At 35.6% G+C, this 27,853-nt stretch overlaps 2 protein-coding genes and 1 pseudogene across 3 annotated transcripts; 2 read left to right on the plus strand and 1 right to left on the minus strand.

Moving 5' to 3' along the window:
• The first annotated feature begins 1,455 nt into the window (after positions 1-1,455).
• On the plus strand, positions 1,456-4,036 carry LOC145204651 (GLIPR1-like protein 1). The gene is made up of 5 exons (XM_080077241.1): positions 1,456-1,481; positions 2,120-2,309; positions 2,710-2,889; positions 3,745-3,853; positions 3,921-4,036. Exons 1-5 carry the CDS (start codon positions 1,456-1,458, stop codon positions 4,034-4,036), a joined length of 621 nt encoding a protein of 206 aa, XP_079933367.1.
• Positions 4,037-9,000: 4,964 nt separating this feature from the next.
• Positions 9,001-11,987, minus strand: LOC145204705 (arylsulfatase B pseudogene; annotated as a pseudogene). Its single transcript, XR_013853522.1, has one exon. The product of XR_013853522.1 is annotated as an arylsulfatase B pseudogene (transcript).
• A 1,039-nt stretch (positions 11,988-13,026) lies between these two features.
• Positions 13,027-27,368, plus strand: LOC145204707 (uncharacterized). Its single transcript, XM_080077300.1, has 12 exons — positions 13,027-13,194; positions 13,582-13,610; positions 13,681-13,789; positions 14,208-14,371; positions 14,696-14,793; positions 15,097-15,271; positions 16,792-16,981; positions 17,508-17,628; positions 21,467-21,560; positions 23,619-23,789; positions 25,073-25,163; positions 25,507-27,368. Exons 1-12 carry the CDS (start codon positions 13,152-13,154, stop codon positions 25,593-25,595), a joined length of 1,374 nt encoding a protein of 457 aa, XP_079933426.1. The 5' UTR covers positions 13,027-13,151; the 3' UTR covers positions 25,596-27,368.
• The last annotated feature ends 485 nt before the right edge of the window (positions 27,369-27,853 follow it).

Here is a 27,853-nt window from a genome sequence, read left to right on the forward strand (position 1 = left end):
AGGTTTTCAATACATGAAAACGCTATAGTGTAATTGGACCGTTAAATTGTACTTGAATAAAAAATATCGAAAATATAGTCAACCTACGTTGATTTAACTTCAAATCAAAGAAAAAATACGTACATTTCAGATCCTAACTGTTGCGCATTTGTTTACATTAAGTATATAGTTGCCTAACACTTTGAAACGAAAACACTCTTAAACAAACGCACAAAAAGCGTGCGTGTTCAGCAATCCATATAGACCAGGGGTGGGCAAACTTTTCAGTGCAAGGGCCGCATTTAAAAGTTTATAATCTAATCGGGCCACATAGTATTTCACCAACTTGTTTTTTGTTTTAAAATAACTGATGTAAAGAATTAGGTCTATATCACATATATAGCTATATATATATATACCATTTAAAGCCGCCTAAAGTGCTCAGATTAATAATATCTAACTTGTGCATAAGTTTAGCTGAACGGAGCGAACTGTCTATAACGTCATAAAAGTATTGTGACGATTGCGGTGCCTGTTTTTTCGCCTTGTTTGCACACAATAAGCTGATAAAAAGTCTGACGCATATAGTTACTAGGCTGGTAATATTTTTTCCAGCCTCACGAAATCTGTTTTTAGCAGTTTGAAAATCAAAATATTTGGCAAAATGGTTTTAGTTACGTCACCGCCGCCATGTGTTTTAACATACATGGTCACGGCCGCACAAATTCGTCTCCGCGGCCGCATGTGGCCGTACGACCGCAGGTTGGGCACCCATGATTTCGCTCAAATTATTAACACCTATATATTCAGGAGGTAAAAAGTAAATGTGTTTAGTTCTAAAGTATGGGACGGGTACAGGTATAGGTATCGGTATCGGCAAGTCGCACCCGGCTCTCTTTAAGACTCTACGCCTATGCTCCTAATACTATTCATCGTTTTTCGGAAACTTTATCATTAAAAATTTATCAATATTTGGCGGGCCGCATGAAATCCTTTGCCGGGCCGCATACGGCCCGCGGGCCGTAGTTTGCCCACCCCTGATATAGACTAATCAGTAGTTCTTAACCAGGGGTGCTTTCATGGAATATTGGTTACTTTGCAAATAATACAACAGGGGGTTCGAGAATTGCTTGGAGAGTGAATCGCGCATATATCAATTAGGTAATGCAATCTTTCTGCAATTTAAAAACCATAGACAGTACACATTTGTATGTTTAGCTTTATGCCAAATCTATAAACACATCATTTCCTTTACCAAACGCATCATTTAGAATGCGCAATAAAACCGGTAGTGATTAACATCCGTAACTGTAAAACCGAATCATTAAAACAGGAAACAAAACAAGAAAAAATCTAACCAAGTTTTACACCACGAAGTAAAGTATATCGGGTATTTTGAAAGAGTTGTTGTTTTGTACCAAGAAGATGTTTTGTCGATGGAAAAGTTTTGGAATTGTTTTATTGTTGATCATAAAAATGACGCAAGCTTACTTAAGTGCAAGGTACTGTTTGGGTAGAACTTTTTTAAACGCGCTCCAATAAATAATTACATAAAATAAATAAAGGTTTCTTAAATGCCAAATCGTTTTAACACAAAAAAACTGTCGCATGAATAAAATGAGTATTTTGGGTACAAGGTGATCTTAGCCAATGATTAGAAATTAAAACATTGATGTTCTAAGCTTAACAAGGAACAAAACAACGGTTTATGTCAGTGGTTCTCAAACGTTTTTATTGTCGGGGCCAAATGGTAGTTTTTTACGTGTGTAGGGACTAGGGAGCCGCAAAAAAAACGAAACCTTGAGAAAATCACTAAAGATTATTACCTTGAAAGCTAAAATAGCAATCTTTGGGGTTTTCTAAAGTTTGGTGCGAGCCGCAAAATAAGTAGTTGGGAGCCGCATGCGGCCCTGAGAGCCGCCTTTAAGAATCACTGGTTTATGTGGTCTTACTAAAAAGATACAAGCATTCTTTTTTAGAGCTATAAAAGTCGTAAGTTAACGAGACGGTAAAAAATGGCCGATTTTGGAAAACACTCCATTACCCTTATTATAAAAAGCGCTTATAATGATGAACAGTCATAGACGTATTTATGACAGCAATCTAAGTCAAGGTATTACAACTGTTTATTATATTGCAGGCCTCTGAGAGGAGTTCGACTTAATAATGAAGTCCAAAGGTTTGTGGTGAATACACACAATGCGTTTAGAAGCACTGTCGATCCACCCGCGTCTAAAATGCAGAGAATAGAGTGGGACGACGAGTTGGAGCGAATCGCTAGACGACGGTCAAGATACTGCCCCACGCACGACGCTTCCAGCAGATTATTGGTAAGCAAATTGTTTTTTCAATTGTTTCATGTGGATATTTAGCATTGTCCTGTGGTCAAGGGCCAATAAAGGCACATATTCTAAAATGCGAGAGCTTTACAATATTTTTTTAATGTGATTGTGTTTAGAAGCCCATTTGTTAAAAAAAACGAGACATTTTTTTAACACTTTAAACACGCTTTTTGTTTTTGAACGCCAAGATGACCGAATAGTTAACATAGCCGCCTTGTCGTTGTATGTTGCGAATAAGTCTCAACCACTGTGTTTTCCTGAGCAAAGAACGTAAACCCGCAATATTCCTGTAAATGATTCGTGCTCGGTTAACAACGTTGGAAAATTAAACAATTTATTAAAATATATTTTGGTCAAAATTAAATCTTTGAACATGTTATTGCTGTAGTTTACCGGACAATTAAACAACGTTACCGAATACATTGGCGAGAACTTCTACATCACACCGACCTTCTACACAGGAGCGTCGCTCATGTATAAAGCGATGTCGTATTGGTATACCAGGGGCACCTACTATGCTTACAGGAGAAACAGATGCAGAGAACTAAATTGCGACAGCTTTACTCAGGTAGTACTATATAAGCAGGGTTGCCATAGACATGGACCCCAAATTTAAAGACAACCGAAAAAGTAAATTTTCTTACGAAACAAAACAAACGTTTTTGAACAAATCTTTGGTATTGTACGAGCCATTACAGAACACATGCCACATTTTTGCCAGAAACAATCTATCCCAGCAACTTCTTGTTCGTATAAAATACTCCGAGCATCTTACGACAGCCCAGGTCTAGGTTTACTTTCACTTGTAGCAGGGATGGGATTTGTAATTTTTGAAAAAAGACAAAATAATGACTCAATTCAAAAACAAGGTCATTTCTTAGAAATAAGGAAAATATTTTTTTTTCTAAGACATTGCCCTTCAAAACAAAGACAAATCTTAGAAATAAGGGCGGTATGGCAACCCTGTATATAAGTTAATACTATACCATTAAAATCAGTAAAAGGATTTGATTTCGGATTTTTCTGCAACAAAAATAGTTTATGTGAATGTCATACAACGGTGTTTGGCTTTAAGTATAGTTAAGTTATAAGTTACAAACTGATTTAATAACCCCAAAACCACTCAAATAACTGACAACAACATTTTAATTAACTGACAACTAACTGAGAAAAGTTTCATTTTTGTATCTTAAAATACGATGCAATTTAGGCGAAATATAATTAACCTGTTTTTGTCACATGTTTATTATCAAAAAATTCTTTCAATTCTTTGTAATAATTAATTAATACTTGATTTGGAAGAAAACAATAAAGTCATCGCCACTGGTCATGTTATCTAGTTTGAACACTTTCCGATTTAAATAAATATTGGACCAAACGAAAACGTTAAGGCTTGTGCAGATAAAAGTGCGTATTTTTGCAGATTGTCTACGAGGAAACAACAAAAGTCGGATGCGCCATCACTATTTGTACGGACGAAGTGACATTATTCACAGCTGTGTATTGCAACTACAGTCCTGGTTTAGTTCCAGGTGATTTTAAACTTTTCAAGTCAAACGATCAGAGAAAAAATGTCATTTGTTTTGTTGCCATGAACAGGTGATCAGCCATACACCAGAGGTCGCTCATGCTCGGAATGTGGTTACGCAATCGAATGCTTCAGAAGCGTGTGCGGAGAAAGTAAGTATTCATTTGACATCTTTGAAAAAGCTTAGGCTGTGTGTCGGTAAAACTCTAATTATTTTGAATCCAAACGCACCTAATACAAATGTGACGATTCTTTTAAACACTGCGGTTAATGCACACGTATTTAAATTTTGCGTTTTCAAAAAATATTTCATCACGTAAAGGTCGCTTAAAACAGAGGTCGGCAACCTTTTTTGCACTGCGGACCGTTTTTGAAACTGAATTTTTATCGCGGACCGGTCTTCAAAAAACTACAAATATTTAGCAATGAAAACGCTTAAATTAGTTGATCAACCTCGGGATCCATGGGAAAAAATGTTTCAAAGCATTTAACCTGAAAAATTATACGGCCCGGTAACGAGGACCGGCGGTTATTTTATTTATATTTTATTAAATTGGCAGATATAGGCTAAAATATTTTATGAATGGATGCAGTAAACAACTTTACACGATAAATTACTTGGTAACAGTTGGCAGCTTACGCATTTTAAATTATTTCAGTGGCTTTAAAATCTGATCCACTGATCATTTTAGCTACACCTAGAGCAGGGGCGGGCAACATACGGCCCGCGGGCCGGATCCGGCCCGCGACGGGATTTTGACCGGCCCGCAGACAGTTTCCGGGTCATACATGGTAATGTGGCCCGCGGCCACAGTCTGCCGCTATCCCCCACTACTTGCATACTACGTCAAATTATAGTTGTAACGGACAGTAACGCTCCCCAATAGCAAAAAACTTTCCCGCCGTTACTATCTAAGCAAAAAAAACTATCTAAGTCTGTGGTGTATGCATTAAATTGGTGTATGCACTATGTATGGTGACCGGCTATACCTTTTTAATATAACGGTAACGAGCTTTCCCTCAAACTTGTTTCACTTTTACACTTTCTATAGGTCTGCTAGCGCTTCAAAAACTACGAAGTTTTTGTATCATCCTTAAATTTGATAAATCTAGTGTAAGTTATTAATGTGAAATGCATAGGTTTCTCTTTTGCCGAGTAATGCCCCATTACTTTTAATCAAAATAACAAAAATAGCTATTGTTTGCGCATAATCGTATGATGTTATCTTGTCTATGTTGTCACAAACTTTGCTTGGATGCGTTAGAATTGCGTGAAATTGACCCTCAGTGTTGTTGTAGCAATTAAATTGGGTTTTAACTGTTAACATAAGCATTCGTTGGTGCTGGGTAAATCTAATTGCACGCAAATGCTCAAGAGTCAAGAACTTAAAAAAAACCGATATAATGGGGGGCGATATTGAGTCAGTGCCCTAGCAAGGGGGCGATTTCGCTAAAATGGTTGAAGACCACTGGTTTAGGTGGTCAAAAATCCGTTTTAAATCACTGTATAAATACGCGATTAATGTATCGATTCGGGAATCCGGCCCGCCAAGTACTTTATTTTCCCACATCAGGCCCGCCGACTGGAGAAGTTGCCCGCCCCTGACCTAGAGGGTTTACGCCTTCGCTGGCAATTTGTTGCTTCCTTTAGCGAACAAATGTAACAAATAGATTCCGCCAAGCGGTCACTTTCCGACGGTATGATACGCGGTCAAGTTAATAGAGCTATATAGGTCGCCTTCATCAGGGTAAATATAACACTGAATGCGCGTAGTAGGCCTACAGGTTATTTACATTGATTAAGGCGACCTGTATAGGACGTAGAAACGTCGGAATAAAATACAATTGCCAGAAGAGCTCTATAAACTTGGTATTATGCCTGGCAACATTATGTATATTTATTACGGTCATGGACAATATATCAACATATATTACGGACAAGTGCAGCGCTCTGTAATTGGGCTGCGCGTTGCAACGCACAAGGGTTTACCAATAAAATGTAGGTGTGGGGATTAAAGTAATTTAATGTGGGATGTTACTGTGTACATATGATTACACATTCACCACCATTTCAATATAGTTTCGTTTCATAAATAGTGTTCCTTTCACATTTATGTTTACCAGCTTAACGTATTCATCTCGCGTTTCTAAACCAGCCAAATTATAGCTAGGTAATTGTGTTACCAACCGCAAGAGTGTATGAAATGACGGTGCATGAGGAAAAAAAAAAGAGCATTGATTAAGTGAGCAGGAAGTACAAAGTCGGGCATTTTGTTTTACAGGAATTGACACGAATGCCACGACACCCGCGTTACCACCGGCACCAGCAGGCAAGTAAAATAAATAACACGTACAAAATTTGTTTTCAAGACAATTGTCATAGCAATCTTGTCATCGCGAAGAGACCATGTCATGAGGACTTTCAAAATTGCTTTCGATTTGGAAGAATCTACTTTTTGTCAATCACTACAAACTAATTTTACCTTTTTATAAGGCCGTTTTAAGCTGAAAGAAATAACGTTTGTAACTCCAAGCAAATTTGTCAGTCACAGGACAAGAGCTTTGTCTGCCTAAAAACTTAAAAACATATTTTCTACCAATAAACTTAAATTATCCCCACACCAAATGCGTTATTTACAGGAATACAGCACAAACCCTTTTCAATAGAAGATTATACATTCAAGTCGAAACTTGATATGTGACAAAATCCTTAAACTCACTTTGCTTTACTCTGAGTACGTATTTGTCACAAAACTTGACTGTAATAACTTTTATCTTTCTAGAAACAACTGGTGCTGAACCCGAAGCCACAGGTAGAAAAATTTTAGAAACCAATCAACACTACATTTCAATTTTAGATGTTAAATTGTCCAATGAATAACAACTGAAATCTAAGTGCTAAAGACGCTTGCACGACACAAAATCCAAACAAAAATACAATTCCAGTATTCCACACTCGTTTTAACGAATACAAATACGCATCATACACAGTGGATTAACCATTAGGCAAAGTAGGCACGTGCCTACAGGCCAGTCAAAAACCCAGGCCACTTTTCTTTGGGACAAAGATTTGGCAACACTGATAATTCTAATTTTTTAGTTGGCAACCCTTATTTTCGGGCCACTTATAAAATGTGCCTACAGGCCAGCAGACCCTTAATCCGGCACTGATCATACGCCTATTGTTTTTTTATTTCATTTATATAAATTTAATGTGACTGAATTTATTTTTCAGCGGCATACGTCATCCAAACGACCGGTAAATATAGTTGCATTGAAAGGAAAACATTTTTTTTATTGTTAACTGTCAATTGTTTGATTTTTTGGCCCAACGTCAGGAACAGCAAAACGTTTGGAATACAAAAACTACACCATGGTTCTCGTCCTACATCTGATGATGATGGTTGCAAATTTGATGTAAAACAAACGTATTGTAGACAATTAAAACTCCGAAGACCTTGTATTGGTCAAACAAGCATTGTGTTGGAATCTTAAGCATTGTGTGCGAATCTAATTAAAAAGTTTAACTATTCTACAATATTTTTTGTTGAATGATACGTGTTTTGTTGAATGATATTTTTTGTTGAATAATATTATTATTGATATCAAAACTATATGAAATAAAAAAGTTGACAATTCTAATAAAAAGAAGTTAGGCATATATACATAAAGTAAACGGCTCCTAATTAGGGTCAGAATTTACTCGTAAAAACAAACTGTGGACGTGGGAAAAAAAACATTTTTTTAGACAAATCGCTTTTAATGCTTGTTATAGTAAACCGCCCAGAACCCACTTGCAAAGTATTAAGCACAAAAAACGATCTAAATTTGTTTTAAAATTGGTCCAAATAGTTTCTGTCGCATAACACAAACTTTTGTTAACTCAACGGTTGCAAGAAAACACCGCGTAGGCTAAAGATAAGATAGGGTCACTGGGGTTCGGTTTAGGTAGAAGGATACAGCAGATGCGCAGTCTTCAGACAACTTAAATAGCATCAAATTTGGTTGGTGAAAACACAGAACTTTTTTCAAATTTTGTTATGCCTAACATATTGCACGTTTTTTTTATCCTAAATATCGTTTTCCATCCTGCAAATACGACAGCACTGCATTTTGATGAATCTTTGCAAGAAATAAAAAAAAAGACGGAAATAGCTGCACAGCGTTGAAACGCTTCTTGTAATAAATCCTGGAAAACGCACATTTAAAAGTATGTTAACATTTTTTGATGAACGCTGTAAACGTTTGTTTCGCTCGTTTAAAGCAATCATTATTGTAAAAAACTAAGTGTACGAATGTATTGTTTTAAAAAATAAAAACGCTTTTTTTGTACACATTAGTATGCTTGCTTGAAAAATTTACGATTTATGCTCTGGGTGTGGTTAGTGATCCGGACAAAGACGCGAGCCTTCAATCTCTTGTATTCGCTTGTTATCTAATTGCCAATTGTGACGTAACAAGGGTTTAATAAGGAGGTTTATGCGCTAACAATCGGAAAGTTACGTTCCGGCTAGGACGCTGGTAGCAGTTTCTTGCTAAGTGGTAACTGCACTAAGTGCAACATATCAAACTGTTTTTGCATTTGAACAATGTAAAAGGGTTAAAAACGTGTAATGTTGTGTTGCTTTGATCCGCCAAACACGTAATAGTTTGTCAAAACATTAGATCGATGTAAATCGAGTTATGTTATTAGGGTAATTTGTTACTTGCCAGGCACAATTTATGCCTTCTGCAGTTACCACCTTTGGTGCATTCGTGACTTTGCGCAACTTAACAGTAGGATTACCGCTTCAGCAAGAGATTTAGTTCTTTAGAAATTGGACCCTGTTTTTTTAAGCAACGATTTTGATTACCTGACAGTCACGCTTATTTTGCAGCTGCAGTTTGGCTGAGTAAGCTAGATAGCAGCGGCGAAATCAGAAAACTACAAAGCTTTCGCTAAAATTACCTGTTCTTCCTGTCAATTAGATGGGTAGAGAAACCGCCAATTTTGGAAAAACAGCTTGGCCGCATAACGCGTCGTTTTGAACGACGTGTGACGTCATAATGACGTCATTAGGGATTTCCCCCAACAAAATTGTTGGACCCCCCCTTTAAAAATTTCTGGATACGCCCCTGTGCGTATAGTGTCAAAAACATAAGATGTGTGCATAGCATGAAAGAAAAAATGGTATTTTGGCTTGTAAGTAAGTGAGTGGATTGAAAGGATATAAAATAGAAAGAAGGCAATGTGAGTAACACATAACACTGTCATGAACCTTCATGGGCCCTGTAATGTGCTTTGGCAATGCAACAATAAGGCAAATTTAGCACACCCACATGTAACAGATATGGATGTAAAAACAAATACTTTTATCAAGGTGTATGTATAAGCACAAAAATGCATAACTATATCAACCAGAACAGGTGAGAAAAAGGAACCACTAAAAAGTAAACAAAAATTCCACATCTGTTTTGTGTTGAAAGGCCTGAGGGTCAATTGGATTGTGCAGGCTTGTTTAAAACTTCAGATTCATTAAAATGATATAGGTAAACACAATGAAGACCTACTTCACTTAACACTGTAGACAAAGTGGAACAAAAAAGACACAAGAACAACCTTGTAGTCAGTAAAAGGTGCTCAGTACGTAAAACAACACAACTAGATGTTTTGTTATTGCCATGGTCCCCAGAACCCACCATGTAGACTGGGGTCAGATTTTGGGTCATAAGGGGGGTATCGTGCAGGCACAGCTGTTGCATTATAATTAGCCAACTTTACTAAAAGCCTGTCAACTACATCTGGATAACTTTTGGAAAGATCTGTCAACTCTTCTGGATCCAAAGCAATATTGTAAAGGTGGAGAACTTGATCATCACATTCATTTGTATCTAAAGCTTCTGTCATTTCAAATGAAAACCATTCTGGTGGCTTGTAATGTCCACACATATGTTGCAAACCTGTGATCAATTTCCATTCAGCTGTTCGAATTGCAGAATATGAAGTAATATCAAAACCCATTCTATAGACAGGTTTTGTAACTTTATAATCATCAATGTTGATTAGGATTTCATCACGTTGAGAAGGCATTTGTTTTGTCAAGGTTGGCCATTGGTTGAAGCCATCCAATGGTTGTGTCCCTTTCATTAAAGGACACTTGGCTGCACTTAACAATGTTGGATACCAGTCAGAAATGTGAATAAGATCTCTATTGGGAAATCCATTGACTTCAGAGTCCAACAACTTGCTGTGCAAAAAACCAACTCCTCTAATCCCCCCTTCAAAGTAAGTGTTCTTGCTTCCCCGTAATGGCCAGTTATTTCCTCCATACTTTACTTGGCCACCATTATCAGTTGAGAATATAAAGATTGTATTTTCCCATCTTCCAGTAAATTTTAAATGCATAGTAATGTTCTCTAAAACTGCATCCATGGCGCGAACCATTCCTAAATATTTTCTTCGCTTAATATCTTTAACAAAGGAAAAAGGCTTGATGTAAGATTCAGGGACCTGCAATGGGCCATGGACAGATTGTAGAGCAAGGTACAGAAACATTGGCTTTTCTCTGTCAGTGTTGTATATGACATCAATTGATTTCTGGGCAAAGACATCAGCTGAGTAAAAACCAAAACTGCTATTTGTTGGTTCCTTTTCACTTCTCATATCATAACCACAGAATCTTTTGCCTGTAATGTTAAAGCAATTCTTATGGGTATAATAATCCTCGCTGCCAGTCAAGTACCCAAAAAAAGTGTTAAAACCACGATTCCATGGTAAAAAATCTTTCTTGTAAAATCCAAGATGCCATTTACCCACCATATGAGTGTCATAGCCACAACTTTGCAATTGCTCTGGCAAAAGAATGTTGTCAATAGGAAGAGCATTAGGTTGTGGAGGGCTTATAATAGAATGTTGCAAACCAGTATGAATCTGATATCTTCCACTCATTAGTTGGCTTCTAGATGGTGTACAAATAGGTTGCACATAATAATTCTCAAGTTTTAGGGAAGATTTAGCCAAAGAGTCTAAAAATGGAGTTGTCATTGCAGAATTTTGTTTTACTGCATGGTATCCAATGTCATTAAAGCCAAAATCATCAGCCAGAACAAAAACTATGTTGGGGTGGGTTTCACAAGACGTAAAAGGACAGTAGATAAAAATAAACAAAGAAACAATGCCAGTTGATACATAATTTGGCATTTTGAAAGAAATTGCAGCAATTAAAGAAAGTGGATTTTTTTAAGATATTAATAATTTTTTTAAGATGTAAACCTTGAAAAAAGCAACAGATAAACCCAAACGTCAGCTCAAAAACATTAGAAACAGTAGATACCTTGGACCATCTAAAACCCAAAGGCAGCAAAAATCTGCCAAACAAAAGTCAGCCTAGTTCTCAAGCACAAAAGTTTTTTTTTATTTGGCTACAGTCTTTATAGCATTTTTTGTTACCTCATAGAGCTATAACTCGTCCATTTGGATGCACACTCGACACACAGCGGAAACACATGTTAAACTACAACCCAGAACCACGTTCCAATTGACAACAACAATTATCAGCTGTTTGGACTCTCTAACACTAGCTGATGGCAGATTTTCAACGTAATGTTCAAACGATAGACGGTGCTAAAGAGGTTATGTTTGCAGTTTCAGTACAAGAATAAAGAAGCACCATTTGCATGGCAAGTGTGAAACGCAACACCATTATCTTCTTAAAACACACTGCATAATGTCCAGTAGTAACATTTTGCACAAAACACGAACGAACTCATAGGCTTATTACAAGCACAACTACGTGTGATCTCTACGTTATAACAAATGATGTAGTTGTAAAAAAACTATTTTTAGAATGCCCTTATTCAAGTTCAAAAAAGAACATTGTACCTTTTAAACAAGCTGTGAAAATCTTGTCCTGTGGTTGCTGCATGTCTTTTTCACAAATTGGACATCTCTTAAGTGAACATGGCCTGTCATTGATTCGTGCAAGGCTGAAGCACAGACATAACAAACACCAAACACTTTTATCTTCGCTTTTCATGGTGTGTGTTTTGTCTGTGACGCAACAAACTGTCAAACACAGTACTGAAGAATTTAAAAACAATGGAAAATTACATCACGAACTTCAAAACTTATTGCTAAACTAAACAGTTGGTTTGAAAATAAACTGTTAAATACAGCAGGATCAAGCAAACTGCTGCAAAACAAGAGCGTCTTGTTTGAGGCAAAAAGCGTTTTTGACTCACCCGCCAATCTTGTATACAAATCATTAAAAAAAAAAAAACTTGTACTTCACAAGAGCTCATAAATTTTTTAAGGCGGGTAAAATTCATGGCAAATTTCAATAAATAAAAACAATCTTCAATTGAAATGGACAAAAGCAAATCTTTATTTTATTACGAGGTAAAGTTTACCCCGTCTGCAAGAAAAAATCAAAATACGTTTAGGAAACACTGCTCACAGGCGAAAAAGAAAAACTGCAGAAGGCGGAGCGGAACATCAATTTACTTCACTCACTTCAGCACATCGTTCCATTCGTTCTGTTCTGTTATGTGTATGACTATGAACTGAATAGATTTTTTAATTTGCATGTTTGTGAGCCTTGCGCCGCATCGTTTTTTGATTTGAGACAGATTAATGACTTATTGCAAATGTAACAAATAAAGTACTCATAAAGCTAATGTTGCAAGCCAAATCTAACACATAGAAAGCGAGATAGGAGAGGCGAATATAATACATGCTCTTAAAATCACAATAAAAATATGTTTGTGCAGTTGTATAGTATCTAGTGACCACAGGACGTCACTTAATCTCAGCTTATAAGCTGTGTTACAGGCTCACGAAATTGTGACGTAGCATCACATATTCTTGTGACGTCATGCGAGTACGTTGTTTTATTGAGAAAACAAGAAACGAGAAGTGCACTGTGTGTCAAATTTGGGCCAGCGTATTTCTAGCTTAGCACAGAAATGAAAGTGATTACACTAACAAAAAGATGAAATGGTATACATTGAAAAGGTTCTTTTTGTTGGTGTCATTTTAAAGGCTGTAGTGCTTAAATGTCTATTACCCAATTTTATACATATAGATATAGTGTCGGTAACAAAAGAAAACAGTGTTGAATTATAATTACTTTCAACTTGGTGTGGTGTGGTCTGGTCTGTTACTGTTTTGTTTTATATAATTTGACAAATATAAAAAAATGTTGTATTTTTACAGCATTACAGGTTTTTGTAATTACATTAATTATCTGCTCATTAGTATATCTTACTAAGCAGAATGCTAATCAAAAAATGAGAAATCAGCTGGATTTAAAACAGCTTTCACGATGAAGAAATTCCGGAGGCGATTTTCAGAGAAGCTCCGATTATGTAAGAAACATTCATAAATTTAAAAACAATTATCTACAATGCTTTGCTTTCTTCATCTGTTAATATTTTTACAAAGGATATTTTAAATTTATGATCATACATTATTGCAAAATCATAAAATTCCTAAATGAAGTATTGAAATTGCCATTAAAAATGACTCAACACATATGCATTTTGTACATTTCTATTTAAAATTTCAAGACTTTATTCAAAGTTAAAAAATGAAATTATCATTGAATGTAACGTAAAATATGACAAAGACAAATTGACATTGTTGCATATTGTTTGTTAAGGTGTTTATTTGTCAATGACTAAATTTAACTCTTTAGGTTTTGTTTATTTGTCAGTCATAGTATCACAATCTCAATTGTATTTCTGTTGTTTTAGCTTCCAGTGGAGATCCTGAAGTACCTGAGGTAAGACTAACTCATCCAACTGTTTGTTGTTTTTCCTGAATTGTAATTCATTACTAAGTTGTTTTGACAGGTGGAATCTGGTTCTCCTATTAATGATGTACCATTAAAATTTTATTCCTCTGATCATAACATTTCTTCAGAACCTGTTTTGGGTCAAAGCAGCCAGAAAAATGGAAAAGGTAATTATGTCAGATTTATTTTGCGTGAAAATTAATATGAACAAATATTTTAGTCGCAAACACTAAATTTTAAATAAAGAATTAAATATGTTTCCAACAGATAATAACAGCAACACAATTATAGACCTTTGTCATATATTCTCTGTAATTTTAAAATACCATTCTTATTTACATTGCAGTAGCAATTTTATCTTTACATTTATGCACTGCTGAGAAATTGGCCATGTAAATTAATGACACACCGCAGTGTAAAATTTTGATTAATTAATGTGTAGTAATTTGACTCACTTACTAGTTACACGGGTTATCAGTGTGGTTTGTGCAATTGTACTTCAGTCTCTGATCATGCTTTTGGAAACCTTGATTGTTGCTACTTTGCACTTGCATTTTAAAGCAGATTAATTTCCTTTTTCGACAGCAAACATCTCGTCAACACAACTTTCTTCTGTGATGGAAGGGGAAATAATTGATGAGTCGTTATTACGCAAGAGATTTTTGTCAGCAACAACCTCAGATGCCTGGCCCCATGAAAAACTAAACAAGCATGAAAAATTATCACGAAGGCATTCAAGTCCAGTATGGGTAAGTTTTATTTACTTTCACATGGATTTTTAAGCTTTCATGTGTCTTGCAAAATTTCACTAACATGCAAATGTGAAAAAAATAAAGATTTCCATATATACATACATGCCCACATGCAAATCTACAAAAAATGATTTTTTAACATGTATAAGTACATATGTACGAACAGTTACAGACTATACATATGTTTCCATGGCTATTTTAATAGCTTTCTTGTGTCATTATTTAATAACTTCTTGTCTGAATGATAAATAATACCACTCTTTATCCACAAAGGCAAATAGATTAATAGCCAAATGTACTTCAAATTTATGTGTTTCACAGACCAATGGAATTTCACCTTATGGGAAAATGGAAACGTACACAAAACTTGAACTTTTGGGTGAAGGCTCCTATGCTACTGTGTATAAAGGCAGAAGCAAGTAAGTAACAGATAAATAAATGTTAAATCTGTGTTTTTTTCCAAAGAATTTTTTTTCCAAGAAAGTGTTTATCTTAAATATAAGTTCGAACCCACAAGGCTAATTTATGCCATAATTTCAAAGCTTTTTGATATTAAACCTTTTTTAGAAGCAAGTTTTTTTTAATATTAATCCTAATCAAGAGGCGTTTATAAAAATGCTGAAAGCTTAGTTAGTGAGTCTCCTAATGGGCTCTTGAATAATTAAGGTGGGATAAGGCTCCTAAGATTGGTTTAAATTGTTAATGTGACTTTAATCTGTCAGGCACACTGGGCAACTTGTGGCATTGAAGGAAATTTGCCTGAACACAGAGGAAGGAACGCCGTTTACAGCAATTCGTGAAGCCTCCCTGTTGAAAACTTTGAAACACGCAAACGTTGTTACTCTTCATGACATTATACACACCAACACGATGCTTACTTTAGTCTTCGAATACATGGTTAGTAAGTAGTAACATTGTGTGATATTTGCTTGCCTACTTAGGGTCCATGTGCTACTCATTGAGCAAACAGTTAGGATTTGGAAGCTGTATGTGTATTTCACCTAAAAACCTTGAAGCACAACAATTTATGATGATAATACTAAAATTGCAGTGGAGTATTCCATAAGCTGTATAAGTGGTAATGTTATTTGTCTTCTTGATATTAAAATAGCTTTTTGTACTGCAGAGTGCTGTGTGATTTGAGATGTTATTTGTAAATCCTTTTTAAACAATTGTGTATTGAAAGAGCTTTTTGCAAACATGCATCAAAGTATATGTACTAAAAACATTTTTATAACATTATGCCAAAAGTGTGCGACCAATTACATTTTTGTAGTTTTAACCAACACAGCTGCTTGGTAGTAAGTTAATGACCTTACCTCCTGGGGGCATAACTGGCCAGCAATTCGTTTCAATGATTTCCGTTCAGATTAAACAAACCTGTAATTGTGTGCGGAATAATTGAACATGATCTTGTCTCATATTTCATGTCTTACTCTTAGCCACCTTGGTTACATTAACATGTTTACTACATATAAATCATCATTACTATATATACATAAGGTAATGTACTATTTCTTGGAAGTACATTTAAAAGTTGTGATGGTAAATGCACTTTAGTTCTTTACACAATGAATACTTTTAAGGTAGACGCTACTCAAGCTTATTAAGATGGGACATAGAATAGATTATGCCAAAAAGTACATTTAAAAAGTTGTGATAGTTAAATGCATTTGTGTTCTTTACACGAACAATACTTTTCAAGGTAAAAGCACATACACAAACTTATTAGAACAGAACAATTAAATAGACAGTACAAAAGTATGCTTAAATATTTTACAATTGGATGCTGGATTAAATTTGGATTTTTTTTTCAAGTTGCTTTAGTTGCATTGATCTCTTGTTGCTTATTTCATTTATTAACTATTGATTGCATGTCACTGGCACGAAACTGGCTTTGATCGAAATCTCATCTGTGGTTGAAACTTAATCAATGAGACTTAAAAACTGGAGAAATTGATTTGTTGTCTTTTTGGCTGGGCTAAGCTTTGCATTACAAACACTTCAGTAAGCCCATGGTTAAGTTTTTTGGTGGATACCTATGCCAGTTTCTTTCATATGTACAGAACTCGGGAAAATAGAATGTGTATTAAAATTGTAAATGATGTGTACTTTCTTTTTACTGTTTCGTAATATTATATGTTTCAAAACAGTAAAGAATTTTAACATCTTAACATTCTCAAGCTTAGGGTCTAAATAACAATTATTATAATTTTTTACAATGAATTTAAGAAATTATTTTGTTACTGTATATTTGTTAATGTGTAGCAGTTTTAACAACTGTTCTTTCTAAACAAGTTATCTTAAGATTTTTGTTAAACATACCGTAATTGTAGTTTAGCCTACACAATTTAGAATTACACAATATAGTGATGTTATGATTTGGTATGTTCTATATTGGCTCAACTGTTTTGCAGGTTACAGATTTAAGCTCATATATGGAGTGGTATGGCAGAAACGGAATTCATCCCCAGAATTGCGTGCTTTTCATCTATCAGCTTTTAAGAGGTTTAAGCTTTTGTCACAAGCAGCGAATTCTTCATAGAGACATTAAGCCACAGAACCTCTTACTTAGCGAAGTGGGGGAACTCAAGTTGGCAGATTTTGGTAAGTTTTCTTGTGGTTTATTTTTCTGTGCAGATTGAGTTGTGTTATGGTTGTACACAAAATCCTATTATTTTCCTGACAAAGTGGTTTTTGACTCTGAAACTTTTTTTGCCCAAGTGCAGTTTGTCTTCATTAGGCCATTTGGGAAAATTTATAGACATTGGTTGTGGTTGTTCTGCCTTTAGTTGATCTCTAGTGCATAGCAGAAGTTTTTTTCTTGTTTTGTCAATTTTATGAAGAAAATAAACTACACAAGTTACCTGATCAATTTTAAATATAAACAAATTACAAATTATTTGTGAAACGATAGCTATCACAAAATATCACAATATTTTAAAATCGGAACTGAAAGTCAAAATAATATGGATGAATAGCTGAATAAAATGTCTGTTGATTTTTTTCACTTCCAAATTAATCACTCTGGAAATAAAACCAAATGAAATAATTAGCTTTTCACTGCCACTTAAATGGCCTTTTCCTTCCTCATTTTATTGCATTGTTGTTTTCTTATATTGATTGTGGTTAGGTTTGGCTCGGGCAAAATCCATCCCCACCAATACTTATTCCCATGAAGTCGTTACTCTCTGGTATCGACCACCGGATGTCCTACTAGGCTCCCGAAATTACAATACATCACTTGATATCTGGTGAGTTACTGAAATATCGAATAAAAGTTCTTGGCAATCTGCACATACTAAGATATAGTATAGAAGCTTTTTGTGTGCACATACAACACTGTAGACACCCTTTTAACAGTGATCAATTTTTGTACACAAAAAGCTTTGCATGCTTTTTAATAATAAAAGATTTTATTTGACATAAAAAAACATTTGATCATCCATACTTGGATTTGTAAGATGTATTTATATTTTCCTAGTATATTTTCAGAAATATAGATACATACTAGAATTATAGGATATAATTGACAAGATTTTTTAAATTTACAAAATGTTTACATACAATATGAAAACTGTAATTTATTACTTCTATACAATACAATATGTCAATAGGTACAGACAGTAGACACCATGCACTGATAAAAACGTTTACAATGATTGTTAAAACGTCTGTAACAGAATTTAACTCTAAAAAGAAGTTTTCTTGCAGTTTTGATTTTTAACACACTGATCAATTTGTTTGGATATCAAGGAGTGCTATGTGGTAATCTTGTGTTTATAAAATCCCCCGATGACATACAACACACTTTTTTGCCACGCCGTGCAGATGTTGTCTACAAAAGCGGTTACAAAAACCATGTTCATGCCCACAAAGTTACTATATCGTGGTGCTCGTAAAGTTTGTTTTGGGTTTGCGCGAACGCCTAATGCTGTTAGTTTTCTCAAAAACAGCGAACACTTTGACAGCCCTATGCAACGAGTGTGTTATTGATATTAGAGCGCGTTTTAGTCGTGTACTTTTGTTTTGTCAACATAAAAATTCACAACCTTATAAGAGCTCTTCTTGTAATTGTATTTTATGTACTGACGTTTCGACGTCCTTTTCCTGTGTTTATCGTACACTGTACCACGCACATTCAGTTTTATTTACCTGATAAAGGCGACCTGTATAGCACATGGTAACGTCGGTATTAAAATACAATTACAAGAAGAGCTCTATAAATTTAATATCATACCTGGCAGCAACAGCTTACATAAAAAATCACATTTTATTCGTTTTGGTCAACATGAAACAATATTGCAACTAAAACTTGACAATAGGTAACCTTGGTTAAAAAAATCTGAAATACAATAAATTATAATCAAACTAGCCTGTATTTATACAAAGCCGGTGCAAAAACGCGTAGCACACCAGCCGCATGTACAGCAGTCTGTAATAAACGTCGGTTAACCGCAGCGAGTTTGTGCAGCCAACCTAGCCTACATATTGCAAAATATAACTTTGTTAGATCACATAAAACTATCAAGTTTCTTGTTATGGCTTATTCCAGTCCAACTACTGTATATGCTTGACTTACCACTCCTCGCATGTAACACGCATTAAAATTTTGCGATGCGCCTTATTTTACAATTCGGTTTGGTAAAAAAGAAGTCTACTAATTTATTGTTTTTTTTCTGTTGGTGGTATTGTTGCAAATTGGTGGAAAAAATCATTTGTATAATGTATCAGTGATACACGGTGTGACAGAAAAAAAGTGAGCAGAACTGGTCTGAATCTCGATAGGTTTACAACGAAAAAAATTCTTAGAACATGGATTCTCAAGCGGAGATAAATTACCTCAAAAAACAATTTTAAATACTCTGGTAGTAAATGTAAGGCGGTAGGGTTGTATGTATACAGTATACCCCGGGTTAAGCCAGACCCGTGTCGACCAAAAAAATGTCAGGATTATAACCGATGTCGATTAGTTAAAGCCTTGCCACGTTACAAATCATTTGTACCTCAAGTTTTGTCCGAATTATGAGAAGATCCAGCTAACCTAATAACCGAAGATGTACTGTAGTTATATATTCAGCACCACCAAAACGTTGTGTTACGTAAACAAGTCGTTGTTCATTTTGTAAACTGATGAAAGACAAGTTAGGTGTATGTGTGTGCTGTCATAACTTCACACCTTGCAAAAACAAACCATCGACACACCAGCTGCTATTTCCCCCTACTCATAAGCGTTACAACCCAAGGGATTGTTAATATTGGATAATATTGAGGCCTGAGGGTGTTGTTATTAAAATGATGCGCCAATGACAACATACACGTCGATCTAGATTTCAAATTCAGGGCGAATTTTTTAAGATTTTTCATTTTCTAAGAAATTGCCTAAGAAAATACGGCCAAATCTACGCTATGATAGCCCTGCGTCTATATTAAAGGTTATAATGTACATATTTACTGTTCCTTACTAAGAAATACGCACCTGAAATTTAATAAGGCGTTTTTACTAAACCTCAATTTTAGTTTCCAGCATTCAAGATACCAATGGTTTTCCACGTCCTTGGTGTATAAAACATAATATACATATCGAAAATCGATTTGTACTGGGTTGGTATTATACCATCACCAGACGTCAATCCAATGTGACAATCATATTCGCATTTGAAAGTCATTTTCGAGGCGGTTTAGTGCAGCGAACCTGAATATGGATTGAGGCCCAAACGCCTTGCCAAGTTTGTGAAGGCTAATGCTTAACTTGAAAATCAATTCCACACACTTTGTCTGTTTTGCTAATGTCCGTTAGCGGGAAATTTAGGGCTTTTTACTCGTGTAAAGTGTACCAAAAAGTTTTTGCAGTCTGTCGCCATTAATTACTCCGGGAAGTGACAAAAACCTTGAAGTAATTTCAAGGTTTGTTCAATTTCAATCCATCGTGACATGATATTGTTTAGGTTATAAGACTTCTGCTGTTTTTTTTTTTTTACCTAATGCCAAAAGTTGTGTAAAAATTGCAGTTTTTACTCTATATACTAGCCTCCAGTGTTTGTCAAAATGCGTGGTTTTAAAACACTTATAAGGCTGCAGTCAGATCTTTTTAACTCCCCAGATTTTGGATTTTGTCCTTTTAATACTGACATACCATGAAAACGTGTAAATTTTTTCCTACCACGTTACACATTTCATATTTGTGCCACAGAAGGCGAAGTTTGGGAACCGTGAGCTTAGGCGATTGATGTTTTGTTGTGCAACTAAAAACTATAAAAAATTAAATCGTGTAAAAAGTTTTTTGCGCATAAGCATCTGATGTTCTTTAAAACGTGAGGTTTTATACAATTGCTTCCATCAGGTATATATATATATATATAGTGTATAGTTTTTAACCCACATTGATACACACAAAATTTGAGCGATGATTTTAACGTGGTCAGCCCTTATTATGCAATTAATCAACATCAGTGTATTTAGCCACTGTATACTAATCGCTAGTTCGTGTAATGACCACCTTAGGGTAAGAACATAATGTAAACAACGTGCTTCAGTTGCAAACATCTGCCCTAGACGTACTGCAATTAGTCATAAGTACTTGCAGAGCAATTAACCGGTAAATACGTTACTTAAAGGCTAAGGTAGCTTACCAACTGCCGTTATGCTCTTAGCATTGGCGTAACTGGGTCTAATTACTTTTTATGTACGTATATTGTTTTGAAATGCCCATACTGATTCTAATTTACATAAACGCAGTGGGGAATATACTTAAAAAGGACTCTGTAACGTCTACTTACTTTTAACAAAACCTATACCCCAATAATCCCAATATATATCGCGTATAGAGCAAAAATGTTAGTTTCTAATACCTAGTTCCCAGAGTTGTAAGTCGGGCCCGTTTTGGGGTCGGCTTTGGGCTTGAGTGTCAATAAAACAGGCTTAAACCGGGCCTGACTTCTAGGCATCATTTTTTTCCATTTTTACCAACTTTTGTGCGTAACTCGGGCTTTGTTTTTTTTAAATATCGCGTTTGGGCCACGACTTTGACGATTTTAAACGACAACCATTATTTTACATCTTTGGAATAAAAAAATTTCGTGTTTTCTGTAGGGGCGTCGGGTGCATCTTTCTTGAAATGTTGAGCGGTTATCCAGTTTTTCCCGGTCATTCCGATGCATCAGATCAACTAGAACGTATTTTCCAGGTAGGAGGCGCCACAGATGTTGTTGTATAATAACAGTGTGTTGTTAGAGTAATCCAAACGCTAATGAAAACTGTTTATGCGCCCACTTTCCGTAATTACTGCACAGGTAATGTGCTTATTGTTCCGGCACCACGCGTAGTGAGGTATTGTCCTACACCCACCAATGTGTTCTTCGCTTTGACAAGGTCTGTTAAACTCTTATGCTACGTTAAAGCAGGGACTTGACTTTCAGGGTTTTGTAAAACGACATTATAGGACTAGATTACAGCACACAATACTAGCCACAAACTATTTAATTGTACTACCTCCATTGATTTTGATTCGCCATAAGGGTTGCATTTCTACCTTACCATGACATTTTATAACACCATGTAATGTTGAAGGGTTAGATACTGTTCAGTTCAAATACTCTCAGACCATGTAAACAGGGTAGCTTTCAAAGTAACTTTTAAAAAAAATTGACATGCGCAATATATTACATAAAATATGACATGGAACACTATATACGGATCTGTTCGTAAGTTTAATGATGAAAACAACGGTCTAAGTAAACGACATGCTTTATTGTTCAAACGTTTCGGTAAATGCTCATGCCATCATCAGTGATATAAAGGGCCACAAAATATAATACAGTATCCAAGTATGGGAAACGAAAAACGCGTTTTCGTAACACTTCCAAAACAACTCAAAATGGATCAATTTTGAAACTTAATCGACTTTATTCTGGAATAAGTTATTACAAACGCATTAAAATTTTATGATAATTTGGCCTATATCGCAATAAAAAGTTGTATTTAGAGATCATTACAATGTATAGTAATATTTCTGTAGTACAGAGTATCTAAAACAAAAAAAACAAAAAAATGGCATAGCCACCATTCCAACGTTTCGATAGAACAACATGCGACAATTTAGTGGTTAGAGCCGCCATATAATGAGAATTTTCTGATTGATTAAAGTCACGCCGTTGACAGTTTAATCTTGCCGCGGACGAGCCGAGATTTTTTCACAAACCTGCCTGAAGCCGTCACAACATGCTGCCCTATAGTACGGGGTTACTTGAGGTCACTTCTGTACCAATTTTGCAACTAAGTCACGTGATAAGATGGCTGTGTGATGTTTCACGCATATTAAAGACTTGATTGCTTTTTTAGCTATTCTTGATGAATGTATAAATCCCAAATGGTTTGGTTGATTTTAGTGATTAAAGATTTTAATAAAGCACTAAGTTAAGTAAGTTTAAGTTCAGTTTAAGAAAAAAATGCTATTGCTTTGAATTAAAGCTACAAATTTTTTTATGAAATAACATAAATTGTCGTGCTGTTAACTGTCAATTTTAAAATTATTAATACGAAAGTTTTCTAATGTGCAAATAAACTTTAATTGGACCCATTTTATAGGATCTTGGGTCATATGTGTAACTCCTATGTAACAATATGCAACCTTATTTACGTAGAATTCGTAAAAACAAACTATAAAACTAGTGGTTACTTCAAACCTGTCAAACAATAGCATTGAGTGTATGTACAAATTTGTTAATGTAACAAGCGCAAATTTATTCCTTAGTTAACATATGTAATCTTTAACTTAAATGTAATCTGGATAACTGAATATTAGTCCAAAGTGTACTAATAGCATGAATATGTACTTTGTGTGTGTGCTCTTTCTTCCGGCGCCTGAAACTATCCGGCAGCGTTTCTTTCGGTGGTTTCTTTTCCTGTCGAACCCCACACTCTTTCCCTAACACGGGTGGTTAGTTTATAGCCCCCCTCGACTGGTTCCACCAACGTCCCACCCCCAGTCGGGTTTACCCACAATGCGCCAACCTCACTTTCTTGTGAGCCCCAGTCACACAATGCTTTTTAATGACGGTGTAGCTGCAGCGCGTTTTGGCTCTCATCCACCAATTGTGCCAGACACTTTTATGCGCTCCATAACGTTTTAACGTTGCGCAGCTATTTCTGGCTTGGTGATTGTTTTAGTGCAATTGTGTCGCTATGTTGTTTTTCACCAAGCGAAATAAACTCGACTCAATTCAACTCAATTTCTTAACCATAGGTTCTTGGTACACCGGACATAACAAGCTGGCCTAAGTTAGCCACACTGCCATGCTTCGAACCTTTGTCAAGCTGTTTTGAGAAGACTTTGCCCCGTCAACCGTTCAACACAGTTTGTTCCAAGATTGACAGACTTGATTTCGGCGTGGAATTCGCTCTCGACCTTCTCAAGGTGCGATTACAATTGCAGTGTTTCTAAAATAAAATTTAAAGGTCCGACTGTAGAATTTAAAGGCAATTTAAGTGCAGTTGGTGTGTAATGTTGCTATTCAATTTAAATAATACGAATAATATAGTGGGAAAGCATTAATCGCTGCATGGTGTAGACCAGTGTTCCCACAATTTAAAAACTTCATTGGATGAATTTACTTTAATTTTTACATGTGGTTTGTAAATAGACACTTAAGCTCTGGGAATATTACCTGTAAAGTTGATAAAAGTCCCAATTTCAAATGATCTTTCTATGGTTTATCATCTACTATGTTGTATTTCGGGGAGGAATGAAAATGTTTTAAATTGAAAAGTTAGTAATTCATCGATAAAGGTTGGGAACGTCTGGAAACGACTGGTGTAGACTATTGTAAACCGCTTAGGAAACATAATAATGAAAATAGCGGTTTTGTTTAAACCGAAGACTTTGACAAACAAATTCGCAGATCGTAGAAATCCAACGGGTGTCATAACCCGGGCAAACTCGTTGTCCTTGTTATATCCCTGGCAGTGTTATTTTTAGCTTGTCCCAAGACGAGCATATGAATAAAACATGTAACGATCATTGCATGGTCTTTAAGTTGAAACCTATCGTGTTACAGAAAGATAAATGGTGTAACACGTCAAGGTCATGCAAAGGACGAATCATGACAAACGGCACAACCCACTAAATTTATGTTCTTAGAGAAAACATGTTTTTTATTTTTGCTCAATATTGATTTTACCAAAGCTGTCCCTTTCATAGATGTTATGCTGCATGAAGGTCGTCCCGGGTGTTTTGGGCTTTTGGTCAAATAAAACGGGATTGATTTATAGGCCAGACCTCACACTCCATCCATATTTGGGTCGAATTTTTACGTTCCTTTTTAACTTTTTGTTCCAGTTTAAAAATTTCGCGTTTTTCACGCCAAATTGGGCTGGTTTCCGACATTAAGTTGCGGGTTACATTTTTGTATGGGAGGAGGGCAAAAAGGCCATTTCATGATATTTTACATGTATTTTGATAAGACGAACTTTGCCAGCAGAATGGCAGTGTTGATAGTAACTTGATAAAAAATGGCAGCTTTAAAGTGTTGATAGATTAGTATTTGCTAGTTTCAATACTACATAACATTAAAGTTTTACTTCTGTTCCAAATTTTGTTTTTAAAAAGTCTGACCGTCGCACTTATTATAACTTGGAGCTCATTGCAAGATTTGTTTTATCGTTTTATCTTTTTTGAATTGCGTACCGATTTAATTACAGTATGAACCGGACGAACGTCTCAGTGCTGATGAAGGAATGCACCACCCTCTGTTTCACCAATTGCCGCAAGAAATTTACAACATTCCCGATAGTAAGTAAAAAATATAAAATTGTGCAAATATCATATGTTAAATTTTCACGTAAGTTGTTCAGACATTTAAGGTGCGATAAAACGCTGTTACGTAATTTGATGTCGTCAATAATGTTTGTGTGACGTCATTGGCTTCACCGTGTGACGCCATTGATTTTATAGTGTGACGCCATTGAATTCTTTTTTGTGTGTGTGTTTTTCACTTTATTATTAGGTGAATAAACAAATGATAAATTTTGAATAATTGAAGATAGGCTCAATTGAAGCAGCTTAAATTAAGTTTTCAAAAGACTGTGTCATTTTTACCAAATTTACACCAAAAATGGCATCACTTCTCTCGCAGGAACACCAGTAATCAGGGTTCCTGGAGTCCACCTGACTAAAGAGGAAACCAGCCCCTCATCCAGTTGCATGAGCTTCGATATCGGATGATTGCAACGTCGTCAATAAAATTTCTTGCTTTAAAACGCCAGGAATTGAATCTTTTAGAGTGGAAACTTATCTTGCTGCAAAATTGCGCGCTTTTAATTTAAGACAACGTTAATGTCTATTTAAGTTATAAAGGTCGAGGTGAACAAAATTGAACTGATGTCGGTTCGTTAAGCAAAACGGTTAAGAAACAAGCAAATGTGTGTCAAACGCCGAATCATAAAAATCGCTTTAGCCTCATATCAAGTTAATTTCTTTTAGGCACAGGTTCTGCATAAATTTAAAATTTAATGTGTTTTGGGCAGAAAAACTGACTTTAGTTTTGTCCACATCTAATGCAACTTAACTTTTAGTTAAATTATAACAAAACCTCATTTTTGCGTTGACCACAAAAACTGAAAAAATATTGCATTAGTAAACCTGTAATTAAGCTGCCGAAATATCATAAATTTCTTTAATGCATAGATGCCCAGCTTGTAGTATGTCTTCATATCTCACTAATTCTGCAAAATAATAGTATGGCCATGCCGTTGCCATACATTACCACTTTTTTATAGTTACCTGAATTTAGTTTGAACTATAAAACCATCTTGATTTTTAGTTACCTTCACAGCCGTATAGTTTGAACTGCTTTTTTTTCTTTAAACTCATTTTGTTGCAATTGATTGTTCTTCCACAAACGCTGATATACACACAACCGTTTGTTATGTTTACGTATTCTGCAGTACTCGTTTTGGACTTAAAACAGTGTTTCAAAAAATATTTTAATCCGAAAGCAAAGTCGAAAAAATAATATTCGCTTAAATGTAAAATTTGGTTTAGCCAACGCTTGTGCAATCATTTTTACGTAAATTGTAATTTTTATTTAATAATTTTTTTGAAACACTGCCATAAATCCACGGTGTGAAATAAAACGCAGTAGAAAAACATCATCCTCACACGGATTTTTAGATTAAAATTAACAAAGTGCCTTTATGTGTCATAATGCTGCTTGCGTAGTTTCCGTGTCTGTAACCATTGTCGTGTTGTCGATCTCATTGTTTGACGTTTATGACGTCACAAACAAGTATCAACAAAATTGTTCTTATATATAATACAAGTACAGTTTTTGCTTTTTTTTGCTCCCTCTTACCGCATAATGTAGTTCTTTCTTTTGTACATGCTACACAACACACTTTTAGGAGGTTGCACTTTTAGTGAGCAGTATTTCCCTTTCAAAAAGTTTCTTTTGCTTTCGCAGTGTTTACCTTTGCAAAATTTTTACCTTTATTTCTCCGTCCGCCCACCCCGTCCCATATCTTGTTGTGCAATAACAACCCGGTGTAAACTTTAATCAAGTTTGTTCGTTCGAGTGTCGAAAGCAATTGTCACCTGACTGCTACGCAAGCCCTGATTGGTCCGTTACCAACAGGGACGCCATGTTTGTGTTAACAGAATTTACTGGTTTTTTATTTGACTCAAAGAACGCACTTAGAACTTGAAAATCATTTAAATGCATCCAGGGGTGCTTGTAAACCCCCAGCCCCCCCTTTGGCTCCCATAGGTCCAGTTCTTGCTTAAGCGTTCGCTTATTTTGCTGTAGTCTATGGTTTTCTTCAATGCCATAGGAAAAGGCGGCATTTGCACCGAAAATTTCATCTCTTGTGTAACACAATCACTTTGCTTTCGCATTGTATTTATCGACGCTTGCAATTCAAAATACGCTGTATAACTTTGTCATTGTGACGTAATGAATGTTGCGTTGTATTTCCGTCAATAAACATTTGTCACAATTTGCGCTGTTGGGGCCTTGTGGAGCAGTGGTTTCCAAACTTTGGGTCACAAATACGTGTTTAGCTGGGCAGGATTTTATTTGAGCTCGTATTATTTAATGATACGGTAAGAAGTAACAGTAAATCTCGGTTAGTCTGGACCTGTTTGGACCAAAACCTGTCCGGATTATAGTTTAGCACGAACAAGACCAGTGGTTCCCGAAATTTTTTGATCTGTAGCCCAAAACGTTCTTCGAAACCGATTCGTAACTTATCTCGTACCACATGCAGCTAAGCGTAGAAAAAGTACTTACAACTGCTTTTGTTTTTATATTTGCCTCCGATAAAACATACAGTAAACCTCGATTTGGCCAGTATCTGAATAAACAGCGTCCTTACTCTATCTAGCGACGACTGTAAAGGCAAAACCGAGTATCAAAAGGCGAAATGACGTACAGCGTGCGTAGAAAAGTTGCTAACAATGTGAGAAAATAGTGTACAAGGTGATAA

Source organism: Phallusia mammillata, chromosome 8 (genome assembly GCF_965637545.1).
Source record: "Phallusia mammillata chromosome 8, kaPhaMamm4.hap1.1, whole genome shotgun sequence".
Taxonomy (NCBI): Eukaryota; Metazoa; Chordata; class Ascidiacea; order Phlebobranchia; family Ascidiidae; genus Phallusia; species Phallusia mammillata.